Source organism: Chiloscyllium punctatum, chromosome 45, assembly GCF_047496795.1.
Source record: "Chiloscyllium punctatum isolate Juve2018m chromosome 45, sChiPun1.3, whole genome shotgun sequence".
Classification (NCBI taxonomy): Eukaryota; Metazoa; Chordata; class Chondrichthyes; order Orectolobiformes; family Hemiscylliidae; genus Chiloscyllium; species Chiloscyllium punctatum.
The window spans coordinates 37,687,199-37,707,545 of record NC_092783.1 but is presented as its reverse complement, the minus strand read 5'-3'; the positions used below and the strand labels follow the sequence as shown (position 1 = coordinate 37,707,545).

The window sequence follows — 20,347 nt, the reverse complement described above, 5'->3', positions numbered from 1 at the left end:
GAGCACCCGGAGGAAACCCACGCAGACACGGGGAGAATGTGCAAATTCCACACAGAGAATCGCCTGAGGCGGGAATTGAACCCAGGTCTCTGGCGCTGTGAGGCAGCAGTGCTAACCACTGTGCCACCGTGCCGCCCACTAATTATCTCATTATCTAAAAATCTAATTATATCTCAAACATTTCTGCATGTGCCTTAACTTTCAAATAATTTGCATTGAAGATTTTTTTGTTTCTGTTTTCGACAGCTCTCCAACCAGCTGTGAACCTCTTCACTGTATGTGGTCACAGTTAAATTAAATGTCAAAACAATTTTTTTCGGAGGGAGGAATATTTCACATGTATCTGATTTATGACAGATCCGGAATTGTAATGGAGTTGCACCTTGTTTCTATCAAACAGCAAAATTTGAACCTTTGTAAAAGTTTAGTAAAACAGCTGTTGGAAAACACATGGGTAATGTATTTAATAGAGGTACTGTGTTCAATTCAGACTCTCCTTATGCTTGGCAGCTGGGTGCATCCAATTCAGTGCACAGTGATAACTCATCCTATTTTCTGTTTTGACTTAGGCAGGAAAGGACAATGTGTTTATTCTCCCTTGCTGTGGCCTGAAATTAAAATTACGTTCTCGAGGGAAATACGAACTGCCATTTACTCACAAGTTATTTCTCATTGGTTTACAGGTTTCCTGACACACGCAAAGGAGAAATCTTTGCCTGGGCAGCTTATCCTGTGTGTGCCACTTATCTCAAAAAAAATGATTTCGCTGCTGTGAGTCTCCATCTGTTGTCTGTCACTCTGTACGTTCATGCTACATTGTGGGATCAATGTTTTCTCCAGCATGAGATTTAGCCTGACCTGCCCAGCTGTTAAGTACACAAGCCCTGCAGGAACTGAGGTAACTTCTCCCCTTATGGACCGAGGCTGTCCAGTGACTATATCTGGTGAAATCTGTCTTGCAGATAATCTAACTATTTCCACTTTGGGTCCCTTCGTAAAAACTGAATCTTTTTCAAGTCAAACATCAAGGAAAATGTGAAATATTAGTTCAGTGAACAAGCAAGATATCAGCATGATGAGAATTCATCCGCCTTTTCCTCCAAGACTTCTAACTAATGACCAAAGAATGAAAGACCTGTGCAGCTGATGAAAGAAATTGTATTGTTTGAGACCCCTTCAATAATTATAATCTGCTGGAGTTATCATTGAAAGATCTGCCACACCTCTGGAGGAAAAGAAAATGCTCTTCAGATGATGGGGATACAATTACAGTGGTGTAGCCAATATTTCATTCTTTATGGCAATGCTGAAGCTGGGATTTGGAATGGCTTAATTACCTTAAAGAACTAAATAGCACATGAACATAAAACAATGATGGCGGAATTGCACTAGCATAAAAGGACCTCTCATGTTCTGAGGCATGTGCTCATGCATTTTTGTAACATCCTGTGGGTTTTGTGCTCTAAGTTGTCCTATCATACTACTGCAGAGCATTAGGTAAGCTCTAATCTGTTTGTTCAGGCCTGTGATCGATTAGACACATTGCAGAATCCAATAACTTGAGCATACTTAAACAATGGCATTTTTCAGTTTTGAATGTGGCATTCAAAACAAGTCACCATTCAGTGTGTTTAGAGAAAGAATCTTAATTTGTAAACCTCTAACAGATTTTGTATGTTGTATCTTTGTAGGAAACCTATTTAACTGTGTACGTGCTCATCATGTAAGACCTGCAATGCCATGATGGAAAGCTGTGATGTGAATAGAGTACATCTCATGCTGCCAAATAAAGCTGTTACTTTACTGAAGAAATATCGAGCAGAGGAATTATTGCCTCTTTGTCAAATGAAAGCAGCCAAAGAAAGAGCTCTTGCCATAAAAATGAATGTCCATAGGTTTTCCTTTGATTATGCTCATTCAAGTGAAAAATGAAAGTGTTGGTATTACAGAGATAAGGAAGATTTTCCACCTCATGCCCAAAAGAGCATAATTTCATGATAATAAATAATTATTTAATGCAATCTTTACATTTTACAAAAATAACTTATACTACAATTACTAACATACTCCACGCCTCAGTGTTTAATACATAAATATATCATATTCATAACTTCCTCTGACTTTGTGTATAGAGACTCAAAAGCTACCTTTCCTGAGAAATCAGTTAACCAGAGGTAGAAATTTTAATTTTCATCCCCCCTTTTTTTCATTTTAGATTCATTAATATAGGTAATTTAAAATATAGCATCTTACCACTGAATCTGAACAAATACTTGCTTGTAAAATATAAATAGAGAAACAAATCAAGCTACATAATAGCATGCAACATTTTATTTTAAAAGCTACAGCTTTCTGATAGTTGTGCAGGATGCTTTCATGTATCAATAGCAAACATTTTTGATTTAATTTCTTCCATCAGGCTGTGTACAGGACAAAATCATTCCTGTGTTGCTAAGATAAGTGGAGATAGATGTAGAGGGGAGGTAAATGTTATCTGGGAAGGACAGTAAACCAAGGTCAAATGATGGAGATGTAAAGATGGATGAATATTCTGTATAACTTTGTTTGATTGCTTTTGGGCAATGTTTACAATGAACCTTTCCTCTCCCACAGGTGATTAATTGAGTAGGGTAGAGTTCATTCTAAGAAAGATTAAACATGACCGAGGGAAGAAGCAGGTTTGATCAAATGAGTGATTTGCTCTCATGTCCTATGCTTACACTCCTCAAGCTAGCTAAAGGTTACACATGGTGCTGTGTACATACTTTAAATCACTTGTAGAAATAAAATCTATTGTACATATAAAATCAAAAGCCCTGATGTTAATCAAAGGCAGATTTTGAGCATCAAGATAAATTGGCACAAAGCAAACCTCAAGTCAACCAAGTGATCTGAAAAATGTCAATTAAACCAATTGGCTTTGAGTTCTGAATTTTGTGTCACCAAGCTGTGCAGCAGCTGTATACCTGCATGACATATCCCAGGTATGTTTAAAGGGACAGTATACAAAATAAAATTGGAGACATTTTGATTGAAGATGACGAAGAGTAGCTAATATCTCACTGGAATTATGACTGCTCATAGAAGGAGGAAAAGAGGGAAATTACAAACTTTTCCCCAGAAAGTAAACTAAAAAGACTACCCCCTTACTAAGGCATGATTGGAGGTGGCTAAAGAAATGAGCACCATGAACATACCAGTGTGCCAGATTATAGACTCAATGCAGGAAACAGTTTAACAACATAACCCGATCAGGAAAGGTGAGTACATTTGCTGATGCAACTATAGCTGTGATACATCTCAGCCTCCTCCTGTGCCTGTCATTTTGTCCTGTTAAATCTTCTTCATCGCAATACTTCACATACTCGGTCAACTTTCAGCAGCATCACTTTCTGCACTCTTCATTACTTTCCCATTTAGCCATTGTTATAGACCAGACCAGAGTCCTTAAAACATTTCAACAAGGTCACCCAGATCCTAACTTTGCTAATTGTTTTAAGCAGGTGTGCACTAGATATTCCAGGAGAAATGCCAATGGTCAAACCACTTAATTTTAAACAAATCAGAGTTTATTTACAGAATTACTGAATGAAACTCAAACAACAGAAAACAGAATACCAAATAATATAACCTCTCCAAAAACCCAACAGATCATCCCAACTTAATGATGCTGCTCCAAATACCTGCAGCAATCCCTCTAAACACCCCTTGGCACAAAAGGTAAAATCAAACATAGGGTCTTACAGGACCAGCCTGGACCTGCTTCTTTGCGTCCAGCGGCTTTTTGCACAGTACTGTTAAAAACCAAACCAAACCGGAGAAAAGCTGAGCTGGGAGAATTGGCCACTCTCCTTTCATTGTACAAGTGTTCTTTTTTAAAATTGAAAGCCTTCTGCCTGAGGCAGTATCTGTTAGCTATTATCAAATTGGCCCAAAAACCCTTCAACCCCAGACTTTTTGGAGTCTGTGTTATTTACGATCGCTCTCGAAAATAATGGCCAAGGACAGCATAACCTTGTAAAAGGAGCAGCTTTGTCATGCCATCCCCTTAAAAAAAACTATCAATATACAAAAATGACTTCAATTTAAAACCGCTTACACCTAAATTGTTAGAACTCGAAAACACACATCTACATTACATTGACTATAACTGTGCAAATATGCGCAACTACATTGCATTTCAGTCTGGTGTACTCCTGCCACCAAATGCTTCCGTTTCTCATTCAAGTCTCAACAATGTGTCAGCAGTCACGTTTTCTCATCCTGCCACATGTATAGTTTTTAACTTGAATAGCTGTAACAACAAACGACATCTAAACAGTCTGGCATTTTTGCCTTTAAATTTCTCCACAAACTTCAATCGGTTATGGCCAGTGTGTATAATTGTCTCAGATGCGTTACTGAGTTGTTGGTAACATAAACACTGAAACGTTGTAATGCCAAAACCAAGCTCAAAGTCTCCTTCTCAACCATCGAATATTTCTGCTGATAAATGTTTAACTTCCTGGAGAAATACCCGATAGGCCTTTCTATCTTCTCATCATCTTCTTACAAGAATACAGCACCGACATCCCCATCACTTGCATCGATAGCCACCGTGAATGGCTTTGCATAATTAGATGTGGCTAATACTGGGGCAGTGGTTAACACAGCTTTCATGCTGTCCACTGAAAATTCTTGCCTTTCCTTAGCAGTTTAGTGAGTGGAGCAGCCACACCGCTAACATTTGGTACAAATTTTCTATAAAATCCACTTAGTCACAGGAACCGTAGTAATGTTCTTTTTATAGATTTTCCCCAGAAAGTAGACTAAAAAGACTACTCCTTTACTAAAGCATTTCTCATGCCTTTGTTTTTGCATCCCATAGGACCATTTGTCTATGACCAATAACATGGCCCAGGAAGGTGACTTGGGCTTTGGAAAATTCACTTTTTAACCAGGTTTATCATCAACTTGCCTTCCGAAGTTGATCGAACAAATCTGATAAATGTTGCAAATGTTCCTTCCATGTGTGACTAAAAATCACCAGGTTATCGATATATAAGGCACAGTGGGTTGTCTGGCAATGACCTTATTGGCTAATCTCTGAAAAGTGGCTTGCACATTTTTAATGCCAAATGACATGACTTTAGACTGATACAGTCCATTCAGCATTATGAAAGCCAAAATTGCCTTTGCTTTTCTGAGCAAGTCCAACTTATAAGTTGCTTGTCCCACCGTCTCAACACAGTATTCCAAACATGAAATCGGATATGCATCAGCCTTTGTAACTGCATTGACTTTGCGATAGTCCACACATAACTGTTGGATACCATCTGGTTTTGGCACCATTACTATCCAGTTACAGTAACTCACTTCATCTTGGAGCATGCATTCTATCTCCTTTTGAACCAGTGCCAACTTTAGAGGGTTATACCTATAAGGATGTTGCTTAATTGGAACAGCATCTCCTATCTCTACATCATGCATAATTAGGTTAGTATTTTCCAACTTATTTCTACTTATCTCCCCATGTGATATTAATAACTCTTACAGGTCATTTTGATTTTCCTCTGGAAGGTAACTCAATACTTTATCCCAATTTTTGATAACTTCATCATTGTCCAATTTAATTTGAGGAATGTCCAATTCAGAATCGTCTGATGTTGGTTCTTCCCTCTGTGTTGTAACCAATGACACATTCTCCTCTTGCTCTCTTTCCCTGTCAAAATACATTTTAAGCATATTCATACAACACACTCTGTGAGATTTCTTTCTTTCTGGAATCCCTATTAAGTAGTTCACCTCACTCAATTTCATTTCAACTTGATAAGGTCCACTAAACCTTGCTTTTAAAGGTACACCTGTCACTGAAAGTAATACTAATACCCCATCCACGACAGCAAAACTGTGAATTTTTGAGATCTTGTCTGCTTCCTGTTTCATTGTATGCTGTGATACTTTTAAATACTATCTACCCAACTCCCCAGCTCTATTTAATCATTTCCAAAAATTTGACACATAGTCCAAATATGTGGTCTCTGAATTCTGACTTACCAATTTCTCCATAATCAATTTGAATGGTCCCCTCACTTCATTCCCAAAAACTAATTGAAATGGACTGAATTTGGTCGATTCATTTGGGCCATCTCCGATTGCAAAAAGCACAAACGGAATTCCCTTATCCCAACTATCTGGATAGACCTGACTATAAGGCTTCAACATGCCACCTTTCTAGCGCTCCCTGCAATTCTGGAAGGTCCGGAGTAGATTTGAATTGTTTTATTCCTAACCTGTCCATAACTTCCTTGAATAATTTTGATGTGAAATTGGACCCTTGATTTGATTGTATCTTTGTTAGTTGTCCATATCTAATGAAAAATTTGAGTAATTCCTCCACATCTTTTTAGTTGTGATTTAGTTGTGGAAATCTAGTCGACACATCCATTATTGTTTGGAAATACTGATTCCCACTTTATGTTTGAGGTAGGTGACCTACGCAATCCATTAAGACACTTGTAAAAGGTTACTCAGGAATAGGTATTAAAGGTACAGGCTTTATTGCTACTTGTGGTTTTCCAGTTCCCTGATATGTATGACATGTCTGGCAAAATTCAACTTCATCTTTGTGTTGTCCAGTCCAGTAAAAATGCTTTTGTATTTTAGTTTGAGTTTTTTCACTCCTAAATGACACCCTAGAGGTAGCTCATGCGCTACTCGCAACAACTCCTTTCTGTAACCCACTGTGATGAGCTTTGGCCCATTTCTCATCTGCCTGGATATGTGATGGTCTCCATTTCCTCATTAAGGCATCATTTTAAGATTATAACATACAGGAATACATTTGGATTCTTTTTCTGTGTATGCCTTTTGATACAATTGCTTTAAATTTTCATATTTCTGCTATAACTCAGTTAATTTATTTGAGCTAAAGATGTCTGCTTTGTCATCTATCTGCTCCTGGTGTGTCTCCACCACAGGATCTCTGCTAATTCACTTCAACTTTTTTATCTGTACTCTTTGATCTCTCCTGTTTCAATTGATAACTTTGTGACTTCATTACCACACAGCCGGGAAACATCCCAGGATATGTGGCTTGCAATATTTCAGTTGCCTGAGTTTCCATTGGCTTTTCAACCACCAGAGGCAGCACTCCTACCTGTGAACCAGCTGTATCATTAGCATGGACAAATTGTATTCCTGGAGCTGAGAGTTTGTCCAGTACTATCAGTACTTATGGGCGGCACAGTGGCACAGTGGTTAGCACTGCTGCCTCACAGCGCCAGAGACCTGGGTTCAATTCCCACCTCAGGCGACTGACTGTGTGGAGTTTGCACGTTCTCCCCGTGTCTGCGTGGGATTCCTCTGGGTGCTCCGGTTTCCTCCCACAAGTCACAAAGATGTGCAGGTCAGGTGAATTGGCCATGCTAAATTGCCCGTAGTGTTAGGTAAGGGGTAAATGTAGGGGTATGAATAAGTTGCGGGTCGGTTTGGGCTGAAGGGCCTGTTTCCACACTGTAATCTAATCTACTCCTACCACAGCTTCTGTATCTTCCCTGGATACTCTAACCTCACTTTACATAACTGTGCACTGCTTCACTCACTGAATTCCCATTACGAATACCTTTTCTGGCAATAGTCCTTCTGAAGTACATATCTCCTCATCTTCCAGCATCACAGATTGAAAGGATCCTTTATCCCTTAATATTGTAACCTCTTTATCTGCTGGCCCTCACCTATATAAGTAAACTTTACCTTCACAGGTATATGGTTTAAGAAGGTCTAGCACTTCCTCCTTAACCAACTTCTGTCAGCTTGTACATTCTGGTGCAGCTTTCTAGCCTCCACTGTGCTTTCCGAAACCACTCCAACAAAATTCACTGGCTCATCCTGTTTTCCTACTCTGGCATAGAGTCATAGTGCTTTTCCAAACACACCAACATTGTGATTTCATGTGGCTTACTTTATTGAGTGTTTTAACTTTGCTTTCCCCTACAAGGGTTTCCTTTCTACCCTGTAGTAAGTTATCTTTACGATCTTCAAGACCTACCTTTCCCTTTCCACATGAGAATTTCTCTTTACACCAGTTTCTGTGAATTGAAATTGATTTTGGAAGCCAAACTTTGATTTATGGACCAACTCATAATCATCAGCTATTTCAGCTGCTAATCTTACAACTTTAACCCTCTACTCTTGCACCTGAGTTCGCACGACTTCAGGAATTGAATTTTTGAACTCCTAAATGCCAATTTCTGAAGTTCAAACTGTGTCTCTTTGTCGCTTTCTGCTTTTAATTGTAATTCAAGCTGCTTCATTTCTGTTGCTGTTTCCTTGCCTTTTGCCTCTAACTCAAGCTGCTTTATTTTCAATTGAATTGTAGCCATCTCCAAAGATTCTGACGGTGTTTCCAGCAAATCTAAATGCTGAGCTATTGTTGTAATTATCTGTGATTTCCTCACGGAAAGAGGCAGCTTCAACTCCAGCTTGTCTACTAATTCCAGCAGCTTGGCCTTAATCAGCTTTTGTAAAACCCCCAAGGTCAATTCTTCCACCCACAGAATAGTCTTAGTGACTGAAGAAGCATTGCGATCCCAAGCACTGTTTAAATCAACTGAATTCAACTGAATTTGCCGCTGGTCAAACCACTTAATTTTCAACAAAACAGAATTTATTTACAAGATTATCGAATGAAACACAAACAACGGAAAACAGAATACCAAATAACTTAACCTTTCCAAAAACTCAACAAAACATCCCAACTTAATGATGCTGCAAATATTTGCAACAATCCCTCTAAACAACCCTTGGCACAAAAGGGAAAATAAACCATAGGGTCTTACAGGACCAGCCTGGATCTGCTTCTTTGGGTCCAGCTGTTTTTCCACACTACTGCTAAAAAGCCAAACTAAACGAGAGAAAAGCTGAGCTGGGAGAACTGGCCACCCCCACTTTCATCATGCAAGTGTTTTTTTAAATCTTGAAAGCCTTCTGCCTGAGGCAGTATCTATTAGCTATTATCAAATTGGCCCTAAAACCCTTCAACCCCAGACTTTTTTGAGTCTGTGTCATTTACAACCACTGAAAAGAAAGCCAAGGACAGCATAACTTTGCTAAAGGAGTAGCTTAATCACATCATCAACCATTTTAATGATTTTCTGATTCAGGCCGAATATAAAGTGCATGTGCGTCACAGCTACCTTCACTAAGTACACTATAGCACACCACTCATGACTGTTCCTCCATCCTTTATAGGAAATGAGTACCAAGTTGAGGAGTGGTGATAGCGCAGTAATAATGTCACTGGAATATTAACCTTAGCGAGGAAGGATAATGCTCAGGAGCATGAGCTCAGATCCCACCATAATGTTTGAATTGTGAAAGTAATGAATAAAATTTGGAATATAAAGTTTGTTTTGTTATTGATAACCATGACAGATATCATTGATTCTTGTTAATAATCCATTTGGTTCACTATGTTGGAAATCCAGCCAGAAAGAAGAACTCCAGTGTTTGCTTATTCTGGCTATTGGAGGGGAGATTGACATGTCTGTCAGCACTTGCAAACAAGCCATCAGTGACTTGCCTTGTGGGTAAATGTGCAGCTAGTCAGAAGATCCTAAATCACTGGCGATGCCCTGAAAAGACTCAGAGGCAGACTAGGTCGATATTGCTGAGCACTTTCACAGCTGATTGTAACATATGCTCAACAGTGAGTGAACAGCTCTCCTTTTAGGAGGTTGCAGATGTCTGCAACACTTGACATGACAGCCTCAAGCTGCAGAAACACTTTCCAAAGCTTAAGGCAATCGAGTCCATCTGCAAATGCACTGATGCAGACAGTCCTTCCCCATCCTTTTCCTCTTGCCATAAAGATCCCAACACAACACATCACTGTGTAGAGCAGGATGAATCATCCTCTTCTGATGAGCTGTCACACATCTCCTGTCCTGATCTTATCAATTTGAAATCTTCAAAAAGATGAAGAAAAACTGCATCACAACACACTCTTTGCCAGACAACCAAAGCATTATCTGCAGTAGCTAAGTTTTTATTCAGACTGGGGCAACTGAACTGATACTCTAACCTGCTGATCATTTTCCAGAGCTGCTCAAGTGCACAGTGGCTCAGTGATTAGCACTGCTACCTCACAGTGCCAGAGTCTTGGGTTCGATTCTAGTCTCGGATGACTGTGTGGAGTTTACATATTCTTCCCCCTGTCTGCATGGGTTTGCCCCCACAGTCCAAAGATGTGCAGGTCAGGTAAATTGGCCATGCTAAATTGCCCATAATATTAGATGCCTTAATCAGAGGGAAATGGGTCTGGGTGGGTTACTCTTCAGAGGGTGGGGATGGACTTGTTGGGCCAAAGAGCCTGTTTCCACACTGTAGGGAGTAGAATCTAAACTCTGGATGCAAGATCAAAATGATTGATTGAAAAATATTTCAATAGGATTGCCGAAGGGTATTAATTTTGCCAATGAATACTCCCCCTATTCAATAATGAAATTGAATTTCTGCTTCATGATTTGTGCGGCATGACCTTCATACATATTGGTCAGGACACAAAGCTGTTTCTTGAGGTTGGTTCAGGCAATGTAAATGCTTGATGTGGAAACCAAAAGAAGTTATCCTCTGACTAATTGGTCTCTTTTGTTGTTCATTTATTACTATGATTTCTCCTACATCAATTCAGGTATAGAATTCAAGGTTAGGTAGGCAGGCTGAGCATGTGGTAATAACTCCTCAACCACAATTCATCTATAGAAGTGGACTTCTGCATAAACCTGATGAATACAACTGACCAATAGCAATGTATCTCCTTACTGCCAATCTTGATAATGTTATGAATGTGGAGGAATTTTCCCTGAGAGGTTTGTCTGATTGGCAGGATGTGATGTATGGAGTTCCTCAGGTCTATGTTGAAACAGCAGCTTTTTACGATTTACATCAGTGATTCAAATGAGGGGAGCAAAAGCATGCCAGTTAAATTTTCAGATGACTCAATCTTCAAAACTGTCAAGTTATGGAGTTATTTAAATCTTCAGTCCTTTAGTAATTTATAAAAGGCTGTCTGTGTCAGTGGGAGTTGCAAACATCTGGTCTATAAATTAGCTGTTTATTAATTTACCCCCATGGATTTTTGTTATGCTACCACTAATGTTTCTCTCTTCTATTTTCTTCTCAGGGTTCATAAATACACAGTTGGGATTGACAATGTAAAAAGGCTATTAAAGGATTATCTTTCTTTGTGAGATTATGAGTACAAGTTTGTTTTTATAAGATGTTAAGTTCTTGAAGGGAACTAAATGATTTGAATGGATTTCTATGAGTGTTTTATGTAATTATATTGAAGGTTATCATCAATATTCAGAATTTGTATTTATTATATCTTAACATGGCATCTGTGGTCTGCCTGAGATGGATAATTGCTGATTTGAAATTGAGTGGGGAAGGGAAAAGGGTGATTAGGTTGGCAAGCATTGGCATTAGATTAGCATGGGGGCTATAAGAGCCCATGAAGCAGGGCAGGGTAATTAAATCAGGAGAGAAGGCTTAAGGAGCCATTCAGGGTGGACAGTGGATGCATGTTGGCCTGGATAGGACAGGGAGGGTAAAAGTTGTGATGCATAAGGACTGAATTGTTCAAACCATATCCGAGAACATCAAAGCAAGCTTTTTAACAATCAGTATGCAGAATGAGGTGGGAAATTTCCCGGCTCCTGCAACTAATTGGTGAATAAAAATTTTGATAACTGTAACTTATTGTTTCCATAATATCAAAACTGTCAGATTCTTGCCTCCTTTCAACTTCCCTTCCTCTGAACAATTTTTAAAAGTCAGCAGGTTCCTTTCAAATTTTCGTTTTAGAAATGTCACTTTGTTCAATGTGGTAAAAATGAAATGATTTGTGTTATTCAGGATTTTGATAGATTTTAATTACCAGCACAATAAGCTTCTGGACCCAAGCAACAATCTCTCACCAAACCACCCACCATCTTCCATGTTTCCTCTCCTTTTGGTCTTGGACAGGAAACAAGGAAGATGCTACCTCTACTTAGACTAGGGGTTGACAAACCAATAAGATATTCTGGAAACTAAAGCAGCTAAAGACAAATTTCCAGGATACTGCTACAGGTGAGGGAGGAGAAAAGACACTGTGGAAAATAATATTCTTTAGTCACCTCAGTATTTTAGTAACAAAATTATTAGACACAGGGGGTAAAAGTCAATTTGACTGCAAGTTTAAAAATACCCATTTGGGCAATGAAGCAATCATTCATTTTACAAAGTTGCCATACCATGGCGATGGATACGTCGGGTAACCATTAGTGGAGGTTTGGACCAATGCTGAGTATAGTTGGAGGCAGGAAGTCAGGTCATGAAATCTCCAGGAATATGTGGAAGCAAACTTAGCAAGCTCTAGTTTAGACTGCACTTGTCAGTATGCCTTTTAAATCTGGAGATGGAGGAGTTTATTGTCATGATTACTTGTGTGACCTCTGATATCTTAACCTGTTTGAGATGGAATCTTTCCTCCAGTTATGGGGATGCAACTTTACTGGTGCAGTTTGACATGACTGAAGAGAAATGTGGCCAGTTTAAAGGAAGTGGCTATTGCATTTTAGGAAGAAGACTATTTTGTGAGAGTCTTTTTCTCTGATTTAAGAAAGTTCTATCTATACAAGAACCCAAAGCAGGAGCTGACTTAGGCCCTTCTATAAGATTGTGGCTGATCTGATCTATTTCCTCTTTAATGATAGTTTTTAGCATTGGCCCTCTGCAGATATTTGATTAACTGGTCTATTCTTGTCTGACAGACTGTTACAATGCAGATAGAAACCAGTCGGCTCATTATGTCCCTACAGGTCAACAAAGTTCTGGCTGCACTAACCACATTTTTCTGCTCTTTGTCTAAAGGTTTGGATGCTATGACAATGCAAGTGAATATCTAAATACTGTTTAAATGTTATGAAAATTTCTGACAGAAAGATCCTTTCCGGCAGAGAGTTCCAGAATCCCATCATCCTCTGAGTGAAAAAGAAAATTCTCACATCCTCATTTAGCCTTTTACCTCTTTGTCTTCAATCTGTGCCTCCTGGTTCTTGACTCCTGTCCACCTTCTCTATGCTCCTCATAATCGTAGACACTTCTATCAGGTGCCCTCTCAGCCATTATTGCTCCATTTTTTTCCTATAGCTCAGACATTCCAGTCTCGGCGGCATCCTGGTAAAATTCCTTCGTAGCCTCTAAAGTGTAATCATATTCTTCCTATAATCTGGTGACCAGAACTGTGTGCAGTACTCCAGTTGTCACTTAGTGTGTTAAATCATTTCAGCAAAAACTCCTTGGTCTTTCATTCTATGCTTCAGATAATTAAGTCAATTTCTGAAAATAGGTTCAAAATTGTCCCCAGCCTTGTTGGGCTTTCTACATACTGACTGAGGAAGGTCTCCTGGATGAAATTTCAGACTTCTGTTCCCTTTCTATATTACACACTAGAACTGTTCCAGTTATGGTTTACATAGCTAAAATCCTCTGCTATTACTGATATTTTTATACTTCTCTGAAATTGGATTACCCATTTGACTCTCTATTGTTCCTTGATTGTTAGGTGTGTACTATAAACCATAAAACAATGTGTTTGCTCCTTTTATATTTATACCATTTGACCGCATTTGATGATCATTCCAGGATGTAATCTTTCCTCACTGCTATAATTTATTCCTTGGTCAGTATTGTGACACCCACATACCCATTCCTACCTCCCTCACTGTCTCATCTGAATACTCAATAAGAAGGAATGTTGAGCTGCCAGTACCGCCCACTTTCAGCTAAATCTGTCTTAATGTTATAATATCATACTTCCTTCTGTCTAACTGTGCTTTCAGCTTGTCTATTGCATCCTCAAGTTTCTTGCTTTAAAGTATCTTCTGTTCAGTCTTAGTAAAGTCATAATTACTTATGTTTCTTCTGCCTTGCACATTCACTTATTAGTGTTTTAAATTATAATTCCATCTCAGCTTCTTTCTCTTCTGAACAACTTGTAAGGATCCCATTCCTTACCAATTTAGCCAATTTGCCCCACCAAACTTAGTGACTCTTCTATGAGGATGTTGATCCCATTCTTGCTCAGATGTAACATGTCCAACTTGTACTGGTTCAATGACCCAATGCCTTAGCAATCTAAAGCCCTCCCTCCTGCATCATCTCTCCAGCCACATATTATCCTTGATCAGCCCACACACTATTCTTCTATTCCTTGCCCACTCTACTGTGTGGTCTGGGGGTAATCTGGAGATTACTGTCTTTGAAGCCATGTCCCAGTCCTCATTTTTATTGCACTGCTACATGTATCTTTAAGTGTTTCAATTTCAGGATATGTTTATATGTTTTTCAAAGAACTTCATGGAAATAAAGTGTTTTGATCAGTTAATTGTCAGTAAAATATATCTGCTATGAAAATGCTGAATCGTATTCCAATATCAAGATTAGTATCACTGCTCTTGGCATACAAAGCATGTTTTGTTGACTTGGTATTAAAGAAAAAACACTCATGAGTGAAAAATATATTAAATAAAATTATTCCTTTAATCTATTCTTATCTTTCCACAGCAGCTGGTCCACATTGCAAAATATTACACTAGAAAATAGAAAGCCCAACTTTTTGATCAGTGCTTACTCAGAATTGGGTGGAACCAGCCTCAGAGCCAGCTCTGCACTGCCTGACAAAAACAGGTGGGAGAGTATTGGAAAGGGGAATACAAAGAGGTTAAAGATAAAGAGTCAGTGAATACACTTCCATTGTACCACATGCATCTGCCATTGATCTGACAGAACGTTGTTCAGTATGTACCTGTCCTGACTTGGAGAGATGATACATTTCACTTAGAATACTGAGATTCTTCACCCTGAGAGAGGTGAGCCTGTGGAATTCTCCCCCCAGTGAAAGAGGTTGAAACCAGAACATTGGATACTTTCAAGAAGGAGTTGATGTAGTTCTCAGGGATAAAGCGATCAAATAATGTGGGGAGAAAGTTGGAACAGGTACTGAGTGGATGATCATATTGAATGGTAGAGCATGTTTGAAGGACTTACTAGGTTAGATTACTTACAGTGTGGAAACAGGCCCTTCGGCCCAACAAGTCCACACCGACCCTCTGAAGAACAACCCACCCAGACCCATTCCCCTACATTTATCCCTTCACCTAACACTATGGGCAATTTAGTATGGCCAATTCACCTAACCTGCACATTTTTGGACGGTGGGTGGAAACCGGAGCACCCAGAGGAAACCCATGCAGACATGGGGAGAATGGGCAAACTCCACACAGACAGTTGCTTGAGACGAGAATTGAACCCGGGTCTCTGGCGCTGTGAGGCAGCAGTGCTAACCACTGTGCCGCCGTGCCACCATATTCTTCCTATTTTATGTATTTCCATGTTTCTAATGCATGTGGTAAGCAAACTTAAAATTAATAGATGTTGGCCCATTTTCCAGAGCTCAGGAATCACAGTAGCAAAATGAAGGTTCCAATAGATGAACCCTTTTTAAAGATTATCTACAGGTCAGGATAGCCCTCCTCCCTCTATCCCCTCAAGGAAGGAGCTGAAGGAGTTAATGTTAATATTGCATTAAACCCCACACAATCTGATGGTGACGTAGTCTTTGAGTGGAGGGTATTGAGATCTGTCTGAGTTCTCAAGGGATGCACAGCTCCTGATGGTCCAAAGCAATTATGCCTGCTACGTTAACAAACTGTATTTCATGTAATAAGCTATCGTTTTATGCAAATCTTTAAATTGATTGCTCTGTTTAGACTCATCATTGGTCCAGCTTTTACCATTGGTCATTAGACAAGCCCTGAAATCTGCGCATAGAAAGCTGCAAACCATCCAAACTGGAATACACCACCAGCTGGGAAGACGTAAAAGCACACTGCAGCAAATCTGCCTCTGAGCCAGAAGCTCTGAGTTCAGGTCCCAACCAGGACCTATTGACAATGGAAAAAATCAGCTCAGGAAGCATTCCACTATTTCCTTACATTTCAAATAGCAAGGTAACAGTGTGTGTGAAGATACACTTTAAAAAAAATGACAGACAGGTGATGGAAAGGAAAAATGTCTTTAAGGTCCCTGTATTGAGTGTCAACAGGGTGTGAAAAACCATGGGTTTTATCATAGACTTTAAACATGCTCCCCTGCTCCCTTTCCAAAAACTTCTTTCAGTTCCAGTTTTTAATATTGACTTAATTGTATTTGCAATCACTATTTTACTTGTTAACTTTAGAATGGTAAAGGTGTAGTTTTTAGATCCTGCCAAGATAAAGCTGTCAACAAGCTATATGCTAGTAGCAAACAGACTTGAAAATCTGTAAGTTGGACCTTGGACTTCACATGACTTACCTGATATGATGTAAATGTGCAGATTATGTACATTCCCATTTGGGATCACAGGGTGGATTCTCCCCAGCCCTTGAATGATGTGGGCTACAGCAAGAAATTTGGGAAAATCAGGTGAGATTACAGTTGGATTATTTCGAGACCAATAAAGCACATTTCCAAACAACGCTCTGGTGTTGACACAAAATCCTTACTGGTGAGCTGTGATGGGCCTATTAATGGGGATTGACACTCATTATTATCCTCATTATTACCTAATATCATTTAATTAGTGTACAGGCTTTCATTGTCCCACTCACTGGATAGAAACTAGGTACTAAGTATCCAAACAGAGACACCTGCTTGCTCCTCTGGGCCTCCACCTGACAATATCTCAAAGCAAGCACACCATGTCCATGGATCTTGGCATTTATATTTGCAAGCTTCTCTACATCATCAATACTTAGAGTTTGGATCTGGACTTTGGAGTGCACCTTTTAATGTAATGCTGCTACAGGACACTTTACACACAGGGACAGGCACTCAGCTCATGAACTGGACAAGGCTGCATCTCAAAGATTCTCGCTTGATTTCTGAGCGCTCGTTCCCTTCTACCCATCTCACAGCACTTCTGTCTTTCCTTGCCTTGGGTTTCAGCACTCTGCCCTATCAGATGCATTTTAAAATCGCATAATACTACTTTCTTGCCAAAAATATCAAACAGACACAAATTCAAGCAGCCTGTTGTGCTTGTCAGCAATCATTAGTTAGGGGGCTGGACATGTTGCTGTATTTATTGTACTGCATCAAGCTATATCATGTGTTAGCCATGTATGTGGCAACGCACCTGTACAGGCTGTAGCCAGGGACCCATGTCTCAAAGGCTAAGGGGTATGGACTACAGTCAAGTTAATGGCAGTAACTTCAGTCAGGGATTCCAGCACAGTAAAGCCAAGGGCAGTGTCCACACTCAGTTTAGGGTCTTGGAACAGTTTGTCAGCCATTCAGGATAGTCAGAGGTTCCCTCCTTGCAGTGGTGAGGAGTGAGCGCTGGACAACTGAGCAACCAGTTTAGGTCTTTCTGCCCTATTGTGGGCTGTTTCCTCCTGGAATGAGAGATAGGGAGAGATTGAATGGCACAGAATTGACTGGTATGTCTGTTAGAGCTGTTGCAGGTTGGGGAAAGGTGGTGAGATGTCCTGAGTAAGTGATAAGAGAAACAAAGTCTAGTCAGGGTTAGTGTGCTGTGAGGGGTGAGCGGATGAGAATGAGTGAAGGAATGTTGCATGGGATAGTGAGAGTGGTCGAGTATGAGCCTTGGTGAGATGCAGATGCAGTAGCAGAAAGAGATAGAGAGAGAGTGTGAGAAAGCAAAGAGAGGGTGGTGATGTTTACCCTGGTTCATAGCCCTTCCTGTAGCGTTGATGTGCAAATCAGGCCAGACAGTTGGGACTGCATTTGACGAAGGTTGCAACCTCAGACTAGGGTAGCAGGGGCTGGTTTTGTGAACTTAACTGTCAGTCCTGGAAGAAGAGTTGACCCTCCTTTGCAATATCCCATCTATAAGGACCTCCATGTCCCTGCCTATAAAGCAGCACTCCAATTCCCTCTTATCTGCCATGTGCAGGGCAAATGTCGCAAAATGTGCAAGGGAGCTCCAGACTGTGAGTACTTGACAAGTGCTGGGGATCCAATAACAGTGATGAATGGAAGAATCAGACTGGCATCAGATGAGAGGATAGCGTAGGGGTGTGGTCATAGTAAATGAGGTAAATTTGCAACTATCCCATGAGAAAACCAGCTTTGCCTTGTCGAGTGAATACAACTCTGAAACTCAACATAAAAACACTCGGCCAAAATATGTAAAGGTTCAGCCCTCAGGGTCTGTGATTCTTGAAGATATTTAGCACTGAATTTTCTCAACATCTAAATGACGTGGACAATGGTGAATCAGTTAGAAAAATATGGCGAGATTGGCAAGATGAGATTCCCCACGTCTGGACTAAAATGTATGATTTCTCACTGAAAAGTGAGATAAGAAACACACAATTGAGTGGCAAGAGGACCATCTGCATATTGCAACATTTTATTCTTGCCTCACTTACATGCTGTTTGCTATTCTCCAGTGTGGTGGGGAGAAATTAGATGTTGATAATTCCTGACCTGTAAGTTGGAGCAAGTGGAAAGTTGGCACTCCAGCTTTCCTTTTGCTCCACTGGGTTTCCATCTTGGCCAGCAGTCACCAGGACCTGAGGGTACTTTCCAAAGCCAAGGACCACCACCTACCACTCTCCGACCATGGAGATTGTTGGAAGGCCTGCATCACTCTCACCACATCATCTTGGTACATCTGACTCACTTAGAATACAGCTGTTGACTTCAATTCTATCCTTTAGAGTGTGCCAATGCTTTGCATTGAAATCAGCCACCCAATGCATAGATTGGGACAGAGAATATCTAAGGTCTCTTATGTTGCTCTCTTAGTGCTTGCTTACCCATGCTGTTCCTAATTGAATTCTCATGACATCTCCACATTGCCTTGCATTTCTGTGCATCGCTCCATCATTCAGAATGAACTGGCTCACTGTACTTGTGCATTACCTTGCCTTTTAGCACTGATACAAAGTCAGCAGCTTGTCATGTTTGCCAGCAGTGATCAGTCAAGGTGACAGACATGCTGCTTTGTGACACAATGCCACATCATAAAATACCTACAGCATGCAGCTAACAGAGTGCATATGCCTCATTCAAATAGTCAGTTCTGAATGTCGAAGGGGAGTAGTCCTCATTCAAGTCAAAGGGTACTGACACAGTAATTCCGGGGCATTGTCCAGCAGGAATCCTGGTAGATCCTAAAGGCAAGTAATTTTGTTGCTGGTGAGTGCAAAATAGTGCAAGAGTGACACTTTTGAGTCTTGGTGCATACATATGAGGTGAGCAGTGTATAATTGCATGAGATAACTCTTGAATCCACAGACAGCAAATTTCCATGCATCTCCCTGAACCCTTACATAATCAATGTTTGGTATAATTCAGCTCTTAGGATACTTGCAACTGGATTTTTGTATGTATTTAAATACATATAGCTACACCATGGTTCAATTTTGCTACTTAACTAAATGATGGACAGGGAGTCATTACAAACACTAATTTTCGATGGTTTAAAAGGGCCTAGCTATGGTCATTTTTAAACAATACCTGATGTCTTGAATTTGCATTAGAATTGAGGCATGCCTATTCTTAACCTTTTACTTTGGTGGTGTGCAGGCTAGATGAGTTTACTTTCAATTGATTATTATTTCAGATAAGGCATGACTTAATCTGATAGATTGGATTTACCTTTGAGTGGATTTTGTGCTGGCAATTTAATTGGGATTAATTTAAGGTCCAGAATATTTCAACTCTCATTGACATGGTGTCAGTCAGCTGCTTCAGTAAACAGATGGAAAATGCTCCTTGACTGCTGGACTGAGGAGATGTTTAGTTGGCCCAGATCTCACATGGGTATTAAGGAAATACCTGCCTGCAGACTGACAAGTCACAGCTGGGAGCTGGTCAATAGAATTCTACACTTGTCCTGGGTGGGGTGGAGGAGGGGGGGGGGGGGGGCAGAAGATTCCACCTCTGTTGACCCCACTAAGACAAGGATTTGATTTACTTCTAAGTGTGTATGTGCTACCACGGTACTGTTAGTATCTCACTCACTACTGGGTCAAATTGTCACCAACCTCCTATTGGCATCATAGAACATGGTTTAATATTTATACTAAAGACTCTTTTCTGAATTCCAAGATGCTTTGTGCTGTTAAAATTGGAAGTCAACCAAGGGACTGAGAAATTAAAGCCATCCTTTTAAGATAGTTCACCTAATCCGTTCCCATCAAATGCAGAGAGTTCAAAGCTTGCAAAGAATGACAAACTCTGGTGGCAATAGATATAATAAGCAGTTAAATATAAGAATTGATCAGAAAACATGAAGAAGATAAAT

At 40.0% G+C, this 20,347-nt stretch overlaps 1 protein-coding gene across 5 annotated transcripts in view; it reads left to right on the top strand.

Annotated features, from left to right (window-relative positions):
* The window catches only part of LOC140467299 (chemokine-like protein TAFA-5), a 343,804-nt gene extending 342,001 nt beyond the window's left edge, over positions 1 to 1,803 (top strand). For all 5 annotated transcript variants that reach the window (XR_011955393.1, XR_011955392.1, XR_011955394.1 and 2 more), the window contains one exon: positions 684 to 1,803. Coding sequence is in view for 1 of the 5 variants with exons in the window: in XM_072563568.1 (XP_072419669.1) it covers positions 684 to 692 (9 nt within the window). In the remaining 4 variants the exon portion in view is untranslated. The remainder of the gene's footprint in view (positions 1 to 683) is intronic.
* Positions 1,804 to 20,347: the final 18,544 nt, after the last annotated feature.